At 41.8% G+C, this 23,023-nt stretch overlaps 1 protein-coding gene across 2 annotated transcripts; it reads left to right on the top strand.

Annotated features, from left to right (window-relative positions):
- The first annotated feature begins 1,984 nt into the window (after nt 1-1,984).
- Nucleotides 1,985-17,562, top strand: LOC124144984 (deacetylase Atu3266-like). Of its 2 annotated transcripts, none has more exons than XM_046514608.2 (6): nt 1,985-2,426; nt 9,637-9,753; nt 11,646-11,796; nt 13,759-13,844; nt 15,462-15,850; nt 17,106-17,560. In XM_046514608.2, exons 1-6 carry the CDS (start codon nt 2,135-2,137, stop codon nt 17,346-17,348), a joined length of 1,278 nt encoding a protein of 425 aa, XP_046370564.2. In that variant the 5' UTR covers nt 1,985-2,134; the 3' UTR covers nt 17,349-17,560. The 2 variants fall into 2 exon arrangements, with proteins under 2 accessions (XP_046370564.2, XP_048241149.1); XM_048385192.1 differs by lacking the exon at nt 1,985-2,426 and adding an exon at nt 6,265-6,416 and having other exon boundaries at nt 17,106-17,562.
- The last annotated feature ends 5,461 nt before the right edge of the window (nt 17,563-23,023 follow it).

The following is a 23,023-nucleotide window of genomic DNA, read 5'->3' as shown; positions in this document are numbered from 1 at the left end:
GAGTCTATGATAAAAGTACATTACGTGTTGGCACGCCTGGTGTGTGGTTAGTCAATGAGACACATGATCTGCGATTTCCTCGTGCCACCATGCACGCATGCGCACATCCGTTCAGTTATTACCGATCACGCATTGAGAAGAAACACATCCCAACGTATTAACCTACATACCAATATGTAATAGTTCTCGACTGCAACTGTGCATGGTCTCCAGCTTCATGTGGGAGGATGGGTGGCACGGTCGTATAAAGCACTCAATTCGTTGTGCAGAATTGCGTCCCTTAGTCGACCCACAATCCAAAGACTGTGAGTTCAATCCTAGTGATTCATGGTTCGTACCAGATACCCGTCCTCGAGAGTGGAAACAGTCTTGAGCCCGCTCTTTGTGTGTGTGCAATGGGCGCTTGTGCTCCTTAAACTGACACGTCGTTATGTAACTGAAACATCGTCGACACGTCCCCAGTTAGGTTTGGTTGCGTGTCCAGGTGTGTATTGTTGCTTATGATATCAATCATTTATTGTCAAGACCAGACTTGTTAATTGACAGGCCGCAGTCATGATATAACTGGAATATTGCTAACTGCGGAGTTAAACAACAAACAAACAAAACAAACGTTCAACCGAACCCACCCGATTTCCCTGTTTCGGTGTTGTGTGTATGGATGAGTATATTTGTTGCCATAATAGTTTATGGGGGAAGTAGAAAACATCACCCCCTTCAGATCTGTCTTCACAAAAAGACACGTCCAACAACGAAAGGGTTCATGTTCATTTTTTAAATCTTTGAGGTTGTTTTTTTATCATACTCTGGCTGTGTACTCACTGTCTTTTATTTAACTTGACATAGATATCAATGTTTTGGGCGGTGGATTTCTTTGGCAATGAAAATTCCCAAAATGGAACCGAGCCCTCGTAATCTATATCGTTTCATACATGCCTTAAACTACCGTTAATGGGTATTGGAACATCATAACAGCATTAATATGTCGCATGTTAGCGTAAATGAATATTGTTTTACGACACTGCCATCTACACCATGGCGGCTTGTTAATAATCGAGTCTGGGGCCAGACAAACCAGTGTCTGAAAACAAGAACAAAAATCCCCGCCATTCGGACACGATGACATACAGTAAGCCAGGTCACAGAGCTGACCTTCAGATCTCTTACGACCAACCCTGTTCCGCAAAGCGACCTTAGCCCTAAGACGATCGTGACTCCCATACTTGGACCAAATGCATGCTGTGACCCTGAATTTCCACAATGTCTGGCTAATAAAGATGACATAAAAATGGATCGGTTTCCTCAATATTCACGATGAGGCAATGTGTGTCGCCGGATCGAGGATTTTGGTTTGGGTCAATTTATTGGTTTGGATATTATTTGGACACATGCAATTTTGTGACGGAACACAAATCTTGTTTTTCATCACAATACATTAGCTGCTTAATATTTGCTCCTCTTTCTTCTCGGTCGAATGATATTTATTTAAAAAGCCCAATCTAACAGAAAAGATATTTGTAAAATCGTACCTATTATTTTCCGAGATAAAAAATATTATTTACCTTTGTGCATTTTACAATGAGTGTTACGGTAAATTGCGTGTCCGTTCACCGGGTCTCCGTTTCAGTCTCAGTACCCCAACAGGACGCTGTGTCCCATTCAAACAACACGGTGTGTCAATAATACTTACTAGACACTCAGAATCTCTTCATAAGGGAAACATACCATTTTAAAATATTGATTCCAGCAAACAGCATGGGCAGGCAAGCATGCAGGTAAATTATGATAAAATGATCCACAGAATATGCGTCACAAACTGACTGTGTTGGAGATGTGTGACAAATACAACATTTTAGTGTAAAAAGACAATTGGAATACGTCAACGAAGTTGCAATAACTGTGACCAATACTTTGTTTGTAGACGAGGAAATGAAAATACGAGCGAGGTTTTACCTGGCCCATCTCCGATATAATTTGAAACAGGCTATACACCTCGTGATTTCGGACGAGACTGGCCTACTTTCTGTGTCCAACAAACAATACTGCTAAATTAGCTCCCGAGGTTTGGATTATAGCTTTGATTGTGTACAGTAGCTGTTTTATACACAGGTGTACACATAAACTGCTCGAAACAATGGAACAAGTGGATTTCGCCATATGCGGCGGCCGAATCGTTGATCCTGCTACTGGCCTTGATGGAAGGGGGAGTGTAGGTGTACGCAATGGGAAAATTGCAGTGATCGACATGGACTCGTCCGTAACCTTTGACCCTCAGCATGTGGTCTCCGCTGACGGGTATATTGTGATTCCAGGGATGATCGATTGTCACGTGCACGCCTATCAACATGCAACTCCGTTAGGCATAAATATCGATGAGAGTTGTCTTGCACGTGGCGTCACGACTGCTGTCGACGCAGGCTCGGCAGGTGGGTGTGGCCCTTCTCTCACGCTTGTCGATTGCGAGAGATAATTACTTATCTTTGGGGAAGCCTACTTATGTCAAAGAGAATGATGCAAGTTGGAAGAATTATGTGATTTGGGTATTACATTTGTATCGGATATTCGCACAAGACAGGAGATCAATCCAGTATTCTACATGCAATAATGTTCTCAATGAAAGCAGCTCAAACCAGGTGCTGACAAATGTACCATCATTTCGCAAGCACGTTGGTACATATCGCAATTCCGATATTATAAGGTATTATTAGGTGTTATAAGGTATTATTATTATTTAAGCAAAGCAAATTTTGGAGAATACAATATTTCAACACCGCAGAATGTTTCAACCAGTGCTAACTATCACTAACGCGACAACTACGGCTACATCTACTACTACGGTGACTACTTGTACTACCACTGCTACTGCCGCTGACGATGCTAGGTTACACGTGAGCTCAACTGCTGCAAGTAAATGGCACACTAGCCTTGCTCCAAGTCACGAAGACCATGGATGTGTATTAATTGTGTACTTATAATGGGCAAGTCTTGATAAGCGGACAGTACACAGCCTTTTTGGTGGACAACTTGTTCTTAATATTTATATTATCTAGGAATTATGATTTAAACTAATAATCATTTCCTTAGAGACTTGTGCAAGTCTAATGGCACCCCCATACCTACGTACTATTATGTTGAATACTTACCAAGGGAATTTAGTTCAGTTACTAAAGGAAGTCTCACGTCTAAAGGTCAAGATCCTGTAAATAAATTGCAAGTGATTCACCTCACCTCATTCATTGACGTATTTACATTAATTGAATTCAAAACTCGTTACGTGCATGACGCATGAAGGTAAAACAGGTGTGAACATTGTAAATCCGGTGTTTACGTTAAAAACCCATAAACGATAAACGCAATTCTTAAAAAGGCCATTGTTTCGCTGATGTTAAGCACTATGACGTTAAACATTGTGACGTCACACTTTTAACAGAATCCCCAGATTATGACGTAACAATTGCTTTTAATATCCTGCCGACAAGGCTGTAAACGAACCAATGACAGGCCTCAAATTCTGCAATAACCTATCAAACGCGAGTTAAATCGGCCATGCTTATTAGAGTTACAATGGTCCTTTATCATCGTCGCTCTCACCTCGATCTACATTCTTTGTCAGGTTTCCGATTTAAGTGTGGATCGGGTGGATCGGGATCAGATTTTATGACACTGCTGATCTCGAGTGATCGTGCCCCGATTCCCTGCATCGCTGTTCCCGTTGTAAATTTCACTTGACCCATTAATATGTTTACAACACATCGACCATATTAACACTAACTGTTGCGTAGCCAATTTATCAAATGGGTACAGTGTGTGTCATCTGTTGTGCTTTTTTTTTTATTTACAGGTATGAATGCGTCGTAAAATTACATACTCACTCACTGCCACTAATGTGACAATCTGTTGCTCAAAGCACTCGCTTATCCCGATCGAGACCAAGGTTCAATCACTAACGTAGGTACAGAAACCCCCAAAACGGCGTAAAGCCTGACTTACTCACGAAAACTAACATATGTTTGTTAACTAACTCACTATCCTCACGTTTCATGGAAATGATAGAATCTCGTATCTTATTTATGTCATTTCATATCCCAAGCCACACTCGCGGTTGCGTTCCATTCGCGACAAGTTACAGCACTTAACGTGGCAGTTTACATGACGAGGAAGATAATGGTCATTATTTGCATTTACCGCACCGCGTGGTTGGAACGGACTGCTTACAATACTGCAGCTGTGCCTGCGTCGGACAGCATCTGTTGGTGCACCGTGCTCAACCTACATTGCCACATCATCTAATACGTTCGACAAACCGCTTGGCCTGTATCACCAGTGTGTGTGTGTGTGTGTGTGTGTGTGTGTGTGTGTGTGAGAGAGAGAGAGAGAGAGAGAGAGAGAGAGATGAATGAATAAATTCACCTATTTTATTAACTAATTCATCAAATATACATTTATATTTTTAAATACAAAATTTAACATATTTTAAAGTAATTAAATATAGTTGTGCGGGTGACATACTTGCCACCAGATGTCCACGTTTGAGAAATAATTGAATAAATAAATACATTTTGAATAAATAATTACGCAAAGACTTTTAAAATAAATAATGAGAGTCTTATTTTGTTTTAATAATTTCAATAAAATTGAAGAGGCGGACTAGGATCGTTAATACCTTATAGTAAATGCTCTTTTCAATAATATAACTATATCAAATGACCTTACGTTGTAGATTTAGAAGCTACAGCAGGCACTATTGATGTGGCGTCTCCAATTTCTATCCAATATTTAAAGAAGATAAAGAACAACCGTGCAAGTTTAAAGAAGGTCATGTCATACTACTAGGCATGCCAACACAGTCTATTTAAGTCATGTTTATATTTAGAGCTTATTCACTTCCCTGACGAAATCCTTTGGTGTATATATACATCTATCTGAACCATATTTTCCGCAGGATTGTGTACATACTGACTTCGTCAACCAGCTTTTGATCACACATTTTGACATGCACACACTCCTTTTCAAGAAACGGATAGTCACAGTCCATAATGTAAAGTTGACAAAGACAGAAGCTGCGAAGCGCCTGTAAAATACAACCAGTATTGCTGACGTGGCTTTGTTTTGCGTTATTTGCTGTGTTTTGTTCGTGTTGAGGTTTGTTGAATACTAGTATATGTATGAAAAAAAATAACTGCTGCAGCAGCTACTACTACTACTGTTGCTGCTGCTGCTACGCCTTCCACCACTACTGCTGCTGCTACGCCTACTACTAGTGCTTGTACTGCCGCGATTAGCAGCAACATTGCTGATGCGGCTTAAAGTAATATTTACTCATTCACCCACAACTACTACTACTACTACTACTACTACTATTACTACTACTACTACTACCTCTCTCACAATTACAACTACTACTGATGCTGCAACTACTAACGCTACTACTACTGCAGTAATTGCTGCTACTACTACTACTACTACTACTACTACTACTACGCCTACTCTCACAATTACAACAACTACTGATGCTGCAACTACTACCGCTGTTATTATTACTACTACTACTGCTGCTGTTACTACTACTACTACTACTACTACTACTACTATTACTACAACAACAACAACTACTAATATTAATAATAATAATCCTATTGCTGCTCCACAAGTACGAAATCATAAAGTCCATTTATGATTCCATTATTATTAGTATTATTATTATTATTATTACTTCCCCGGTCAATGGATCAGTGAGCACTCAACAATCATGAGGCACAAGCTGTCTTGCTGATGAAGTTCAATCACACAAGTCCTAATCCATAGTGAGTGATCATTATTTCCTTTTGCAGAAACAAGAAAAAAATAATTAACAGCTTCAGTCAAAACGAACAATAAAAATATAACATATCGTTTCAAAATCTCATAAAAACTTTCAACACGCGTCTGGACCACAATTAACAGTCTTACTCTCCGAAATGTGTGATCAATGTATAAACTGTCTCAAAATACCTTTTGGCGACGTGCGACGATTGCGTAACATGCAGGCAACGTCGCCAGTGACGACTGTCTACGTGCATCAATGGTGACATTATACGCGGGGAATGCGTCCGTGGAAACTGAGCCAAAGCTAAATGTTACACAATATTCTCTGGAGACCGTCATACTATACTCAATGTAAGCACGTGTCGCCACATCCGCAATTACCTGATGTCGACAAAGGTTACGCGGCACCGGGAATGGAGACAGTGTCTGCTTTTCGGGAGTATTTTTCTCGAGGATGCTTGCGATATTTCCTGCCAGGCAACCAACGTGGCAGCATCTACCACCGAAACCGATGACATATTGTGGAGACAATGTTTTGTTTCATGTTCATATGCTTGACAATATTTTCCTAACTACAAACGACCTGTCAAATGTTTCAGAATCGTGTTATAGTGAGTGTAGTGGTGGTCCGGTGGTAGAGCGTCTGCCCGGAGAGGGGAAGGTCGGGGGTTCGAGTTCAATCGTCGAACCAAAAGGCGTTAAAAAATGGTATTTGTTGTTACCCTGCCTGGCGCTCGTCATTAAGCGGGTAAACAAGAAGTGGTCTGCTCGAAGTCAGTGGACCAGTGAAGATCCGGGTAAAGAATAGGTCTTTACAACCCATGCTTGCCGAAAGAGACCGCCGTCATATAGCTGGAATATTGCCGAGTGCGGCGTTAAACAACACACAAACAAACAGTATACTGTGTCTGAGTGGGATACTCATGGTATCTCAGTGCACGGGCTAACACACACTCACATACACACACACACACATGCAGTAATCTTTACGCGACGCTAAACCCCATTTCACCTCTCGGGTGGTCGCTGACGTGGTTGTCTGCGTGGCATCGTGACCCAGGCGTTGATCGTTGCTCATGCTTTCACTCACTGATTTGTCTGCTCCAGACTCGATTATTTACAGACTGCAGTGATATAGATGGAATACTGCTGAGTGCGTCTTTTAGTGATTTTCAATCCCCCACAATATGCCCGTGTAAAATAGCGTGTACATTTACATACGCAGAATAACACACGGGAGTATCACGGGCGTAGACCGCGTGCTTGCAACTCTGCAGTCTTTTTCAGGCGTTTTGTTGCCGACGATATATTTAGAGGAGAGTCGTGCTCAAGGTTCAGTGTTCTCTATCATCAGAAAAATAGGTCGTGTCAGAATGCGTGTTGTGCACGTGCACTATGTTCATATGCTGCACGTGTGACTTGCACGCATGCAAACCCAAATATATGGTCGTGACGTAACTGCTGATGCAAGACAGTGTTATATATAGGTGGCTGTGAATTGACGTCTGCTGCAATATTACAAGTTGTGTTAGCAATGTGGATGGATGTCACGCAAAGACAAGAGCCTCGAGCGTTTGTCTTATCGCTGGTGTAAACATAATACGTCCAAGCTAAACTGGAATATTATTTAACGAAATACCTGTATTTTGTAAATTGCCTCCATATTACTGCAACAATGCCATGCTACCCACACTGTCAGTTTCAGTGTGCCGTGAATGAGTGAACGTGTGTGTATGTGTGTGTGTGTGTGTGTGTGTGTGTGTTTTACACCGCAAATAATCGAGACAAACTAGTGGTTGATATTATGAATAACGTCGGGGTAAGATGACTCAAATTCAGCCAAGCCATCGAGCCAGAAGACCCGACATCCTATAAAGATTATGATATTAATAATGTTAAATGATTTAAGATTCATGTGGTGTATGTCCCCCATCCAAGACCCGTGAAGATTCCGGGGTAGAATAGGTCTTCAGCAACCCATGCTTGCCGTAAAAGGTGACTATGCTTGTCGTTAAAGGCGACTCACGGGATCGGGTGGTCAGACTCGCTTTGATGCATGTCATCGATCCCAATTGCGTGGATCGATGCTCATGATGTCAATCACTGGATTGTCTGGTCCAGACTCGATGATTTACAGACCGCCGTCATATAGTTGGAATATTGCTGAGTGCGGCGTTAAACAACAAACCAACCAACCAACCATTTATATTAATCGCCACTTACGAAATGAAATAGTTCTTGAGGCTTATTCTAACCCGGACTATCGCGGGTTCTGTTCCATGAATTGGGGTGGGTACCCTTCAAAGACCCACATGTGAGAACAGCGTGTGAAGTATATATGATATTGAAATAACTTATTGGTGTGACCCGTGAAGATCAGGGGTAGAACAGGTCTTCAGCTTGCTTGTCGTAAGAAGCGACTAACGGGGTCGGGGGGTCAGCCTTGCTGACTTGGTTGATACGTATTCCGATTGCGTGGATTGATGCTCATGATATCAATCACTGCAATGTCTGGTCCAGACACGATTATATACAGACCGCCGTCATTGCTGTGTGCGGCGTTAAACAACAAACAAACAAACAAAATAAATTGGACATCGTGAATGTGTCATGGCAAAAATATTTCAGTGAAATACTAGGAAGCGTTTTAGCTTCGTTTCAACAAACATTGTGGGGCTGTCGGGTAGCCCAGTGGTTAAAGCGTTCGCTCGTCACGCCGAAGACCCGGGTTCGATTCCCCACATGGGTTCAATGTGTGAAGCCCATTTCTGGTGTCCCCCGCCTGGATATTGCTGGAATATTGCTAAAAGCGGCGTAAAACTTCACTCACTCACAACGGATACATGTTAAGGGAGTTGTAGTCGGTTAAGTTCATCGATTCGGTCGCTCATGAACAATACGGAACTGACTTAGACATAGCATCGTGTTTAATACATGATATGGGACACTGACGCTGCATGATTTCTAAATTAGCATTCCGTTGCCAAGCGCGTATGCACTTCGCATTCTGTTGAAATGACTGCGCATATGAGAAAAAGGGCTTCCCCTTCATCACAGCTGTACGTGCAGAATGAACACGTGGCACGCAACTGCACCATCTTTGTTCGACGTTCAGTGCAAGGTTCAAGAGGCACAGAATTTGATCCACCTCGGCTGATTTGAGCCTGCGTGTACTTGAACAGGTCGCTGCCTGATTGGACTTGATGTTTGATATTCTTATGAGATTCTTAGATTTAATTTACGTACATCACGGGTGGCCCAGTCGTCTTACCCGCCGGAATTTGCTTTGCAGAGCTGTGTCCCTTGGACACGCCAGAAAGCTATGATCGTGGGTTCGAATCCCGGTTCGCCTCGATTATGTTTTTAGGTCTGTCAGCACCATACCCGTGCTCATGGAAAACTGGAATACTATTGAAATCGGCGTTATATATGACATCTAAACGTAATGTAGACGGAATTATACACTTCATATGTAGATGTCATATATACCCATATGATATAAACAAGGACAGTATTCACATGCAGTTAAGTGCGCTGTCATGGTGGCAATTTATATGTGGTTGTTCGTAAAGAAAATACGGTTGACAGATTAATAGACAGGGTTGCGAGGGTGTTTTAAATGAGTGAGTGAGTTTAGTTTTACGCTGCTTTTAGCAATTATCCAGCAATATCACGGCGGGGTACACCAGAAATGGGCTTCACACATGCAGTTTAACCATGTCGGGAATCGAACCCGGGTCTTCGGCGTGACGAGCGAACGCTTTAACCACTAGGCTACCCGACCGCCCCTGTTTTAAATTAAAGGATATCAACTCTACTAATATCCCACAGGTGCGTCTACATTTCCTGGATTAAGGAAGTTCATCGCGGAGAGAAGCGATACCCGGCTTCTGGCGTTCCTTCACATCGCATCCCATGGACTGGCGTCGGCGGGCTGTTCGGCCGGGGGTAGGCCATTTTCATTCACGTAGATGAGTCAAGAGACCATTAAAAAGTCTGTTTTGATATATACTCCTGACCTATTCGCAAAAGTAACCTTGATACAAATATATCAAATACAGCCCATGCAAGTCTATAATGTTTGGCAAGTCTTGATTTCTGCAGTATCTCTGGGCTCCTTTTTATTAAATTTCTATTAAGATAAACTAAAGAAATTCTGTGCTGAGTTGAAGAGAGGAGCGAGGGAGCTGATGATGTCACTTCCGAAAGGAAGCTATGGAAGCGAATGGGTCAAGGGTATATAGAAATACAACACCCTGGATAATCCTGGATTACTTTTAGAATCCAACCATTAATATCAGAGGCTGGACCTCCATTCTTTTGGTTTTGGGGCAGTGTGATTGCTTCGTGGTTAAAGCGTCACGCAGAAGGGACGTGTTCGAAGCCAATTAAATTACTTACGATGTAAACGATACTAAATCACGCCTTTTGGTGGATATGTATTGTGGAATTACATTTTAAGGAAGCCATTGTGCCTTATCAAACTAGGTGAGATAATAACCGGAAGTCTTTGTTTACGATCTTATATACCGTATTCGACGTAACAAGCGCCCAGGGCGCTCTCAAAATAAGAAATAGAGGGCTCTTATTAGAGTATTATTTTGGTGGAAAAAACAGAGTTGAAAGATAAATTTCGTGGTTTATGTTCTCAGCCTGAAATGTTTATACACGACAGATATATTTTTCCAGAATTTAATTGCCCATAATTAAGGGTGCATATAACACACGAATGCGTATTATACGCGAATAAATAAGTATTGTGTACATTGATCAATCGGAAGGGGTGCTAATTGGGATTGTTCCACCATATGAGCAAGCATATATGTAAGGTACGTTTCTTATGTTCCCCGCTGGAATTGCCGAACTGATGGCTAACATCGGCAACAATTTTGAATCTCGAATTAATTATGTAATATGCCATTCTCCGAATATTAACGATATTTTTCGAATGAAATTGAGCCAGGGGAATAACATTCATCACCACTCGCCCCTTTCCGTAACCTGCTATTCGGCTTGTCCCGGAATAACGCGAGTTGGTCAGGAATGGGGGAATATAACTGAGTTTGTTTTCTGTCGTCTGCTACTTTGCCTAACTCTGGAATTCGGACATTCATGCAGTATATATATATATTTATTCAGGTGTGCGGTAAGATAAATGAGTTGTGAACTGGTCCCTCGGGGGACATGGGCTGATGTCCCCTCTGTGTTAGTTTATGCTTGCCGTAAAAGGCGACTATGCTTGTCGTAAGAGGCGACTAAGGTATCGGGTGGTCAGGCTCACTGGCTTGGTTGCTACATGTCATCGTATCCCAATTGCGAAGATCGATGCTTATGATGGTTGGATCACTGGTTTGTCTGGTCCAAATTCAATGATTTACAGACCGCCGTCATATAGCTGGAATCTTGCTGAGTGCGGCGTCAAACCACAAACAAACAAACAAACAAACACACACGTTTATGTTGCCATGCCCCCCTCGAGACTGGTGGACAACCTTTTTATGCATAAGACTATGTAAGGCAAAGCCAATTAACAAAGCCACGTACACAAGTGTTGGTGGGAACAGGGTTTGTCTTATCTTGTTCAAGCGTGATGGATCAGTTACCTCCGCCAAATATAGAATACGCCAAGTCATTAGAAATGTCCCGATTTCATTTGTCTTCAATATTTCCCCCCAGATGAATTACTGTTCATTCGAAAATACCAGGACATGATGAAGTATCGAATTCAGCTTTTAACGAACTGGATCTTCGGACTTCAAAGTTCTTGTTGTACCCGGAGTATACACCTGTTACGCTTGTTTTGGTGTGCCTGTAATAAAGATTTCTCTCCTGTGTGACAGCCTCGGGTGGCGAGTGCGACCATCTGAACCAGGTGGATGTGACCAAGTGTGTTCAGTGTGTCACACAGAACACAGACATGATTGTCGGGGTCAAGGTCAGAGTGTCACAGAGTTGCACAGACAATGGCAGGACGGAGGAAGAGGTGTACAGGTAGGGGCATGTGGTGGCTGGTATATGGAAGAGGGACACAGGTAGGGATAAGTAGGGGTGGTATATGGAAGAGGGACACAGGTGGTGGTGGTATATGGAAGAGGGACACAGGTGATGGTGGTATATGGAAGAGGTACACCGGTAGTGGTGGTATGTGGAAGAGGGACACAGGTAGGGGTGGTATATGGTAATGGAACACAGGTAGTGGTGGTATATGGAAAAGGAACACAGGTGGTGGTGTTTAATGGAAGAGGTACACAGGTAGTGGTGGTATATGGAATAGGTACACAGGTAGTGGTGGTATATGGAAGAGCGACACAGGTGGTGGTGGTATATGGAAGAGGGACACAGATGGTGGTGGTATATGGAAGAGGGACAGGTGGTGGTGGTATATGGAAGAGGGACACAGGTGGTGGTGGTATATGGAAGAGGGACACAGGTGGTGGTGGTATATGGAAGAGGGACAGGTGGTGGTGGTATATGGAAGAGGGACACAGGTGGTGGTGGTATATGGAAGAGGTACACAGGTGGGGGTGGTATATGGAAGAGGGACACAGGTGGTGTGGTATATGGAAGAGGGACACAGGTGGTGTGGTATATGGAAGAGGTACACAGGTGGGGGTGGTATAAGGAAGATGGACACAGGTGTTGGTGGTATATGGAAGAGGGACACAGGTGTTGGTGGTATATGGAAGAGGGACACAGGTGGTGGTGGTATATGGAAGAGGGACACAGGTGGTGTGGTATATGGAAGAGGGACACAGGTGGTGGTGGTATATGGAAGATGTCACAGGTGGTGGTGGTATATGGAAGAGGGACACAGGTGGTGTGGTATATGGAAGAGGGACACAGGTGGTGGTGTTATATGGAAGATGTCACAGGTGGTGGTGGTATATGGAAGAGGTACACAGGTGGTGGTGTTATATGGAAGATGTCACAGGTGGTGTGGTATATGGAAGAGGTACACAGGTGGTGGTGGTATATGGAAGAGGTACACAGGTGGTGGTGGTATATGGAAGAGGTACACAGGTGGTGGTGGTATATGGAAGAGGTACACAGGTAGTGGTGGTTAATGGAAGAGGTACACAGGTAGGGTTGGTATATGGAAGAAGTACACAGGTAGGGGTGGTATATGGAAGAGGTACACAGGTAGGGGTGGTATATGGAAGAGGGACAAAGGTAGGGGTGGTATATGGAAGAGGTACACCGGAAGGGGTGGTATATGGAAGAGGTACACAGGAAGGGGTGGTATATGGAAGAGGTACAAAGGTAGGGGTGGTATATGGAAGAGGTACACAGGTAGGGGTGGTATATGGAAGAGGTACACCGGTAGTGGTGGTTAATGGAAGAGGGACACAGGTAGTGGTGGTATATGGAAGAGGTACACAGGTAGGGTTGGTATATGGAATAGGTACACTGGTAGGGGTGGTATATGGAAGAGGTACACAGGTAGGGTTGGTATATGGAATAGGTACACAGGTAGGGGTGGTATATGGAAGAGGTACACAGGTAGGGCTGGTATATGGAAGAGGTACACAGGTTCGGGTGGTATATGGAAGAGGGTGACAGGTAGTGGTGGTATATGCAAGAGGTACACAGGTGGGGTTGGTATATGCAAGAGGTACACAGGTGGGGTTGGTATATGGAAGAGGGTGACAGGTAAGTGTTGGTATATGGAACATTTCTGAATCTTTTCCTGAAATCTATTCTCTCCTCACATATCCCATACCTCAACCTTTTGTTGGCTTCACAAACATTTTATGCCTTCAAGACATATTATGCCAACTGCAAAAAAGAATGATGTGCAGTAAAATCCTTCGCTACTTATAGGGCTTAAAGAGTTGCTGCCCTTTGATCATTCTGTCACTTTGAACGTGACCACTGAAATAATTTGTATCATGAAAACGCACTGAAACAACCCACTGGAAAGGTTATTAACTGACAATGATTGTGTTTCTCCAGAAGAGCCCTGGCTGCCTCTACCGAGAGTGGTGTTCCACTCATGGTCCACCACACTATGTCCACAGTCCCAGTCGCTAAGCAAGAAGGTGGGTGGATTCGATAGTGAGTGAGTGAGTGAGTGAGTGAGTGAGTCCGGTTTTATGTCGCTTTTAGCAATATTCCAGCAATATCACGGCGGGGGACACCAGAAATTGGCTTCACACATTGTACCCATGTCGGGAATCGAACCCAGGTCTTTGACGTGACGAGCGAACGCTTTAACCACAAGGCTCCCCGACCACCCCTCCATGGGTTCAATAGACAAACCAGTGCTTGACAGCATTAGCATTGATACACATTGTTGGGTACGATGACACACAATACTCTCGGGAATGCAAAAGGGAGCAACCATTTGAATTTAAGGTGGTGGGGCGTAGCGGGGATGGATTTTGGCTTCAGAACAGCCTTCTATTAATGTTTAGGAGCTTAATTATATTTTCCAACATAAACATGTGCTCCATTTGTATTTTAAGATTAAATATTTAAATATAAATAACACTATTTATTTTCCTACATTGTGAGACATACATACAGAATGTTTAATTAAAACAGAGGCTTTATTAATTTAGACCCCTGTCCCTCTAAAATCAAATATAATGGTTGCTCCCTTATGAACACCTGACACCCTTGTAAGCTGGTTTGGATACAAGGAACCCGTTCACAAGGGGACAGGCAATTTGAGTTTGGTGGAGAAAAACTGATGGAAGAACAATGATGGTGATTTTCATGTCAATTAAGATTAAAATCATTTAAATAAAACAAGTAATGCCACTAACTGCCACAGTACCCGGGCCATATAATCTCCGCCTCCATTGGTGCAGTGAATAGACCGTCTGCCCGGTGAGTGGAAGGTCGGTGATTCAATCCTCCTGTGGCGTCAAACTGTAAAATGTGGTACTTACTGTTACCCTGTCAGGTACTTTGCATAAAAGGGATAAAACAAGTGTTTGCCGTCTCGGATATACTGTGTCTGAGTGGGGCTTGTACAAGCAATTAACCACACACTTCGCTTTCTGAATGAAATAATCTTGGATCACATTATTAAAACCCCTTTCACCACCACCTAAACACATATTATCTTTGCATTTCCAAGTAATATCAGACCCTCGTGTTTTAAAAATGTCCCATCACTCTTCAATCTCATTAAAATCAGACCTCAGTTCTCGCTACCGCTAAACAAAGATCTGAGGACATCCCATTAGGGGTCACGTCAGAACGACCTTTCATTCGACCAATCAGAACATCGCTTACCAGATTATGAAAGTGACAGTCGGAATGTGATTTCTGATCATGCAGCCTCGAAAACTTTAACTCTGAATGATAGTTCATACAATCTAGACCATCTGTTAGCCAATCCAGAATGTTCTTTTGTTCAGGTTTCAAATTTGTAATTGAGAATTTGTCAAAATATGTTTCGAAGCGTAGTCGCCAATTTGAAATTAGTGCCATAAAGCACGAGAAAGCTGCCTTCTGATTGGTCATTCCATTGGTCGGTCAAAGTTTGCACCAGGTCAGTCTGACGTGACCCGTAATGGGATGTCCTCAGATCTTTGTTTAGCGGTAGCAAGAACTACTATCTGATCTTAATGAGATTGATCACTCTTAATCTCTGTGATTTTTTGTTTAAGATTCACATTTATCATATTCGTTTGTTTTTTCTATAGGCAAACTGTGCTGTCCTTCAGACATGAAGCCCGGTGATATCTACACACACGCCTTCATGCCCCATTTGTCACACATCCTTGACCAGGACAAAAAAGCTGTTCACCCAGATGTATGGGAAGCCAAAAAAAGAGGGATCTATTTCGACATTGGACACGGTGCTGGTTCGTTCGGCTGGACAGTGGCTGAAATATGTACCAAAGAAGGGTTTTGGCCAGACATTATCAGCACTGACCTCCATTGTGAAAGTGTGGACGGTCCGGCATATGACCTAGCAACGGTCATGACCAAGATGTACGCACTTGGAATGCCTCTCAATGATGTCATTGCCTCTGTGACGTCACAACCTGCAGCTGCCATCAAACGATCTAATTGTCTTGGGTCTCTCCAGGTTTGTTTCAAACATATTTTATTATCCCCTGCCCAACAAAGTTGGCGGGGGATATAGAAACGGGCCCCATCCATCCGTCTGTCTGTCACGTTTCGTTTCCGGAGCATAACTCAGAAACCGTTCAATATTTTTTCATGAAACTTTGCAGGTCTGTCAAGTACATGCTGAACTGGTGCCTTTTGCTGTTTAGGAATTTAAGAAATTTTTATTTTTTACGTTTCCATGGCAACAAGATGGACTTAGGTTCCAAACTCTTCTTTTTTTTACAATTTCCATGACAAGTTCCACCTTGGTTAAATAAGGTTAGGGTTTGTTTAGATTTAATTATGTCATAGATTCTGCAACAGGGGCGGGGGATATAGCCAGGTTAGTGGCAAACTCTTGTTTACTTTCAATAGGATTGGGAAAAAGCTCCAGGAGCCTACTTGATCCTTTCCTTTTCAAAAGTACAGAATGGTTCAGTATTATTTACAACAAGCACAATTGGAGACAAAAGCATGGATTAGTTTAAATTTAAAGAAAATATGTACGGCTTTAAAGAGAAATTCACTGACATTGTCATCTGAGTTTGGGTCGCCTTATAGAATAATATTAATGTCAAATTTTATGCTAAATTTGGAAAACTTATGTAATGGTGATCTAGACCTAACAAGAAGATCTAATGTAATGATGACATTCAAGAAAATGTGGAGAACACTGTTTAGAGTCTCAACCACAATTACATACATATAATTTTCAATAAGATTTACCTTGTCGGCTTAAAGATTACTGCATGCAAGCCAAAGTCTTGAATGTAAAATGCTTGCTTTCTTGTTACCCGTCAAGTAAAAACAAGGCACAGTGTTTTGTTTCTGACATATTTTCTGTTGAAGTACTTATATTGAACTTGATCCTGCTGGTACTGTATACTATAGTCATGTAAATCGTAAACTTCATCAGAGAAGAGGGGCGGTCGGGTAGCCTAGTGGTTAAAGCGTTCGCTCGTCACGCCGAAGACCCGGGTTCGATTCCCGACATGGGTACAATGTGTGAAGCTCATATCTGGTGTCCCCTGCCGTGATATTGCTGGAATATTGCTAAAAGCGGCGTAAAAACCATACTCACTCACTCACACTCTTGTTACCCGTCAAGTAAAAACAAGGCACAGTGTTTTGTTTCTGACATATTTTCTGTTGAAGTACTTATATTGAACTTGATCCTGCTGGTACTGATTGAAGTTCATTCCATATATAGCTGCTTCCCCTCTTCTCTCCAGGTAGGAAGAGAGGCTGATATCTCTATGTTGAAGATCGAGGAATGTGACATCGATTTGGAGGACTGCTATGGTCAAATTCGGAAGGTGAAGAAACGGTTTATCCCTGTCGGGGTCTGGCGAAATGGCAAGCGATTCGATGTGTCACCTCACCCAAACTATCCCAACATTGACAGCATCAAACATGGTATAAATGCGTGGGATAGCACCGATGTTCGGGACGCCACTAAACCCTCACTATCGTAGAATAACTGAAATACTGAAACCGACTTCATCGGGCTTCATGTCTGAAGGACAGCACAGTTTGCCTATAGAAAAAACAAATGAATATGATAAATGTGAATCTTAGACAAAAAATCACAGAGATTAAGAGTGATCAATCTCATTAAAATCAGATCTTAGTTCTCGCTACCGCTAAACAAAGATCTTAGGATATCCCATTACGGGTCATGTCAGACCGACCTTGCGCGAACTCTGACCGACCAGTGGAATGGCCAATCAGAAGGCAGCTTTCTCGTGCTTTACTGCACTAATTTCAAATTGGCGACTATGCTTCGAAACATATTTTGACAAATTCTCGATTACAAATTTGAAACCTGAACAAAAGAAATTCTGGAATGGCTAATAGATGGTCTGGATTGTATGGATACAGTCGTTAAACCTGTAACTATTGTTCGGAGTTAAAGTTTTCGAGGCTGCATGATCAGAAATCATCCGACTGTCACGTTCATAATCTGGTAAGCGCTGCTCTGATTGGTCAGATGAAAGGTCGTTCTGACGTGACCCGTAATGGGATGTCCTCAGATCTTTGTTTAGTGGTAGTGAGAACTGAGGTCTGATTTTAATGAGATTGAAACTGACTGTATCTACTTAACAGCTTTTCTGTTCATGCCATCTTTACATGTCTGTCACAATATAAGTTTTTTTATTTTGTTGATAATGTTATAAGTTGGAGAGTACTACTGATGGGAATTTCAAATTTTTCTTCCCCAAGTGATTTAATCAGGAAATAAACATCTGTGTTATCTTTGAATATTAGGTTATCTGTAGAATTTACTTAAGTTTTTGTGAAGACAGAAGATTGATTGTTGGGGGTGTCCCTGCATATCATGATGTCAATGAGGGGCGGTCAGGTAGCCTAGTGGTTAAAGCATTCGCTCGTCACGCCGAAGATCCGGGTTCGATTCCCGACATGGGTACAATGTGTGAAGCCCATTTCTGGTGTCCCCCGCCGTGATATTGCTGGAATATTGCTAAAAGCGGCGTAAAACCATACTCACTCACTCACTCACTCATGATGTCAATGTAGTGATAATTAATATGTATTGATATCAACACTAAATTAATAATTCATTGCAAAATAAATGTTGACATTTGTTAAGATAGACAATTCGAAGGCAGAACATTCCATTTTTAAATGTGATGGATCAGCTAAGTTCATATTTAGCAAGTTGTTTCTCAGCAAGTCTTGATACATCTTCCCGAGGCAAGGGAGTTAACTGACTATAAAAGTCCAGTTTCCACCCTTGCCGAACTAGGCTGGTATTATGGAGTTACATTTTGGCTGAACTAACGATAGTACAATCAAAATCGCGCAACGAAATCAAAATTCGGTTCGTAAACTGTCGTGCAGAATTCAGTCGAGTGCAGGATTTGCAAAGCAATTGCACCAGCAACTTGTCAACAGATATTTTCCAAACCTTTTCATGTTTTTAATCAAAGTGCTCCCGTGATATAGATCTTTATGATCGATCAGATCGTCTTGACTGGGCGCCGCCATTTTGTTTGAAACAAATGCAAGTGATGGAATCTGGACTTTTAAAGTCAGTTAACTCTCTTGCCTCTGGAAGATGGTCTTGATAGTAAATTGTTATTTTTACACATACAGAATATCTAATTTTGTGATTAATCGATGTAATGTGATACTTTGATGCGATATATACCGATGCCATATTTCCAGTCAATGACATCCCCAATGATTATTATTACATATATAGTCAAGAAAGAATGTGCATTACTTGATCTCAGGCAATTACTGCCAAATATTCGATTTATTTTATGATACAACCGTATTTATATTTTATCAAAGGGAAATAAAAATTCTGCCAGTTTATATTGTTTTGTGATATTTATAAAAGTGATAAAGCCAACATTTAGACATTGCCCCTAATAGATGCAATATTGCTGGTGTGGCATAAAACAATCATTGCTCATACTTTATTGTTGTTCATGTGGGGGTTCTGTTTTAGCCTTGGTCCTAATTCTGTGTTAACCTATGACTTTAGAGGTGACCTTATGTCACAGGTGGTCAGACACGGTTGATTGTGTATCCTCGTACTCAAACATTGTGGATCATTGCCCATGATATCACTTACTATGCTGTCGAATCCAGACACAATATAACTGGAATGTTTTGTTGTGACTTGGTGTCTGAAATATCAGTCAGACCGGCTCCGTGGTCCAGTGGTAGAGCGTCCGCCCGGAGAGTGGAAGGTCCGGGGTTAGATCTCTGGCCGCATCATACCAAAAGACGTTAAAAGATGGTACTTGTTGTTACCCTGTCTGGCGCTCGGCATTAAAGGGCTAAACCAAGGACTGGTCGGCTCGGAGTCAGTATACTGTGTCTGAGTGGGGTATTCATGTTAAGCTGCGGCATGGTATCTCAGTGTGCTAGCACTATAAATCGGCATCAGTCCGGACTAGTACCGGTACAAGCAGCCACACACACACACACACACACACACACATGCATGCACGTTGCTATATAAGTGCAATAATCTTGGACACGACGTTAAACCCAATTCCACCTCACCTCACCTGAAATATCAGTCTGTGAGTGAGTGAGTTGGGTTTAACGCCGCTTTTAACACTATTCCAGTTATATCGCGGCATGTCAGCTTAATGTGGGAGGACAGCCCGAAGTGATGCAGGTCTCAGAGATTTACCACTTCGGTGAAACCCACGGGTTTGGTACTGACAAACCTTGAAACATAATCAGGGCAAACCGGGATTCGAACCCAAAATCATAGGTTCCTGGCGTGCCCAAAGGGATGCAACTCTGCACAGTGAATCGCGGTGCCTTAGATGACTGGGCCACCCATGCCCCCAAAATATCAGTAAAAGTGGTGCATGATTAACATGCAAGTTGATGATGTTTGTGCTCATGCATGTTTTTTGTTATTGGGTATGGTCTTTGAAAATCCAACAATAATTATGACGACGCTTTTGGGGGAATATTTACATGGGTGTTATGGAGATGGCGATAATGCCTAAGCCTGGAAAAAGTTTGACTTTCTTCAAGGAAAAGTCAGTGCAAGGTTTGTGTAGAGGAACGGGTTTGACGTTGTTACAAACCAGATAACACTTAACATGATCATTTGTAGGTTGCTACATATTGTTTTCATTCACACTTCTGTGAAAATTATCTATAATTGAACCAACACAGACTGACATCTAGTCCCTAAAATGAACAAAAAACAGTTGTTAAATTATCTTAATAAAAATAGAAAAAAAAAGGAGCCCAGATACTCTCTTCATTTTCATTACTGCAGTAACCTGGACTTGCGAACCATTATAGACTTGCATGGGCTGTATTGGATATACATGTATTTGTATCAGGGTCTGTTTGACAGACTACAACACAAAGCTGTGGCACTTTCTGTTGATAATAACCCTGACAATATTGCCTGAAGCTCCTATAAAATACCTTCAGTCAGTCCGCAGGAAGGCATTTGGAATCTATTGTTAAATTATTGATTTCAGTTTAAAGATATTAGCAACTTGTCGAGTACATTGTATATTCTCAGGAAAATGGGGGGTGTATGTATTTAGACAATATGACAAACTATATTTATAACCATGATTAGACATCCAACCTAAATAACACTTTTACCAGTTATTTGCTTTCTGAGGGGATCATGCATAAACATTTTCCCGAGTCAACATGATCAAATATTATTTCAATTTTAATGAAAATATTTAAAGTATTATTATAATTTAGAGATAGAACAAATCTGAATCCCATTGTGCTACACATTTCCAATTCAAACACTGTTTGATTTCTTACAAAATTCAAATTTTATATTAATTCAATGCTGTGAACAAATGTGATTTCTATTATGGTGCAAGACAACCCAATAAGGTTTCAGCCATATTCCTCAAGCTTGTTCGAACAATGCCATTACTTGAGTTGAACCTTCAAATGATGACTGGATGGTGATGGTGTGTTTCATCAGCAATATTCCACCTGTATAACAGCAGCCTGGAGAACTTGTGGTTGACAGCATGAGCACCGATCCAAGCTGATACTCAGTGATCTAGATATTGAGTGAGTCTGGTTTATTGATGCTTTGAACTGTACTCCTGTTATATCATGGCATGGCATCTTGATGTGGGAGTGAGTGAGTTTGATTTTACGCCGCTTTTAGCATTATTCCAGCAATATCACGGCGGGGGACACCAGAAATGGGCTTCACACATTGTACCCATGTCGGGAATCGAACCTGGGTCTTCGGCGTGACGAGCGAACACTTTAACCACTGGGCTACCCGACCGCCCCTTTCTTGATGTGGGAGCCCAAAGTGATGCAGGTGAAACCTATGCATGGGTATGGTGCTGACAAACCCTAAAACCAATCAGGATGACTGGGATTCGAACCCTCAACAAAGGATGCACTTATGCACAGAGTACTGAAGCGCCATACCCAACCACCCACTGTATCAACCTGATCCTGATAAATGGACTCGGACAATATCATGGGGTCTTGTCCTGGGATACTCTACTTCATGTTAATACAGTATTCATTGCAGTCAAGACTTTGTTGTTTAAAGGGGAAGTGTACACGCAAAAATCACTTTCTTTCTTTTTCTAAACAAAACGCAATTTTAGAATTAATTAGTATCTGTTTGAAAATATACACTCATTTTTTTCACAGTGAAAGTAGGAAGCTCACAAAAGTGTGAAAATGATATGCCGTTATGAGGCCTTCGTTTTTCGAGCTAAACAGGCCTGAGTTATCCCCCTTAGATTATGACGTAATTGGTGCCAATTCAACTGGGTCCCTGTCTATTCTCAACGCAAAAGATATCAAGTACCAGTTTGCGGTAAAACAACATGGCCTACGACACACTCCGGCGCAGTGGTGACTCAGCATAACACTATGCTGGCTGGCATCTGAGACGCTAGAATCACACACCTAGACCTACACCACGTGAAGCGGCTCTAACAAAGCATGATGACGTCATAATGTTTATCAATTGGCACCAATGACGTCATATTGTAAGGGGCATAAGCCATGGTGTTTTTGTTGTGGAAATAGAACACTTGGTAAATGTGAAAAATATAAATCGTTTTAATTCGAAAAATATGTTAATTAATTGTGATATTTTTATATTTTTGTCTATGACACTTCTAGGTTAACACTTTTAATGTGGAAAAAGTACAAGAAAAATAGGTTAATTTCCGTGTGAACTTGCCCTTTAATGTTGTCCCCAGCATTCTAGCTACATTACAGTGGCCTAAAATAACTGGTCTTGACCGGACAATCTTGCGATTTGTATGGGCAACAAACCACACTGTGCGATGACACACAATCAACAAAGTCACCAAGTCTGACCACCTGATCCTCTCTCCAGCAAATGTTGCTGGGGACAACTTGGTTGTGTTGACTTCCCAGTTGTCTCCAACTCACCTTCCAGTCCCTGTGAATTCTTTCAATATTTATCATCATTTAAACTTAGACATGTCAACTTATTTGGGAGTCCCAAGTATCCAAATTACCGTATTCGATGTAATAAGCGCCCTGGGCAATCACAAAATTACAAATAGAGGGCTCTTATTAGAATATTATTTTGGTAAAAAAATTGAAAGATAAATTTCGTTGTACAAGAGATATATTTTTACAGAATTTAATTGCCTACAAT

Source organism: Haliotis rufescens, unplaced genomic scaffold (genome assembly GCF_023055435.1).
Source record: "Haliotis rufescens isolate VD_foot unplaced genomic scaffold, xgHalRufe1.0.p SCAF_55, whole genome shotgun sequence".
Classification (NCBI taxonomy): domain Eukaryota; kingdom Metazoa; phylum Mollusca; class Gastropoda; order Lepetellida; family Haliotidae; genus Haliotis; species Haliotis rufescens.
Note: the sequence above shows the minus strand (reverse complement) of the source record. Positions and strands in the feature narration are given on the sequence as shown.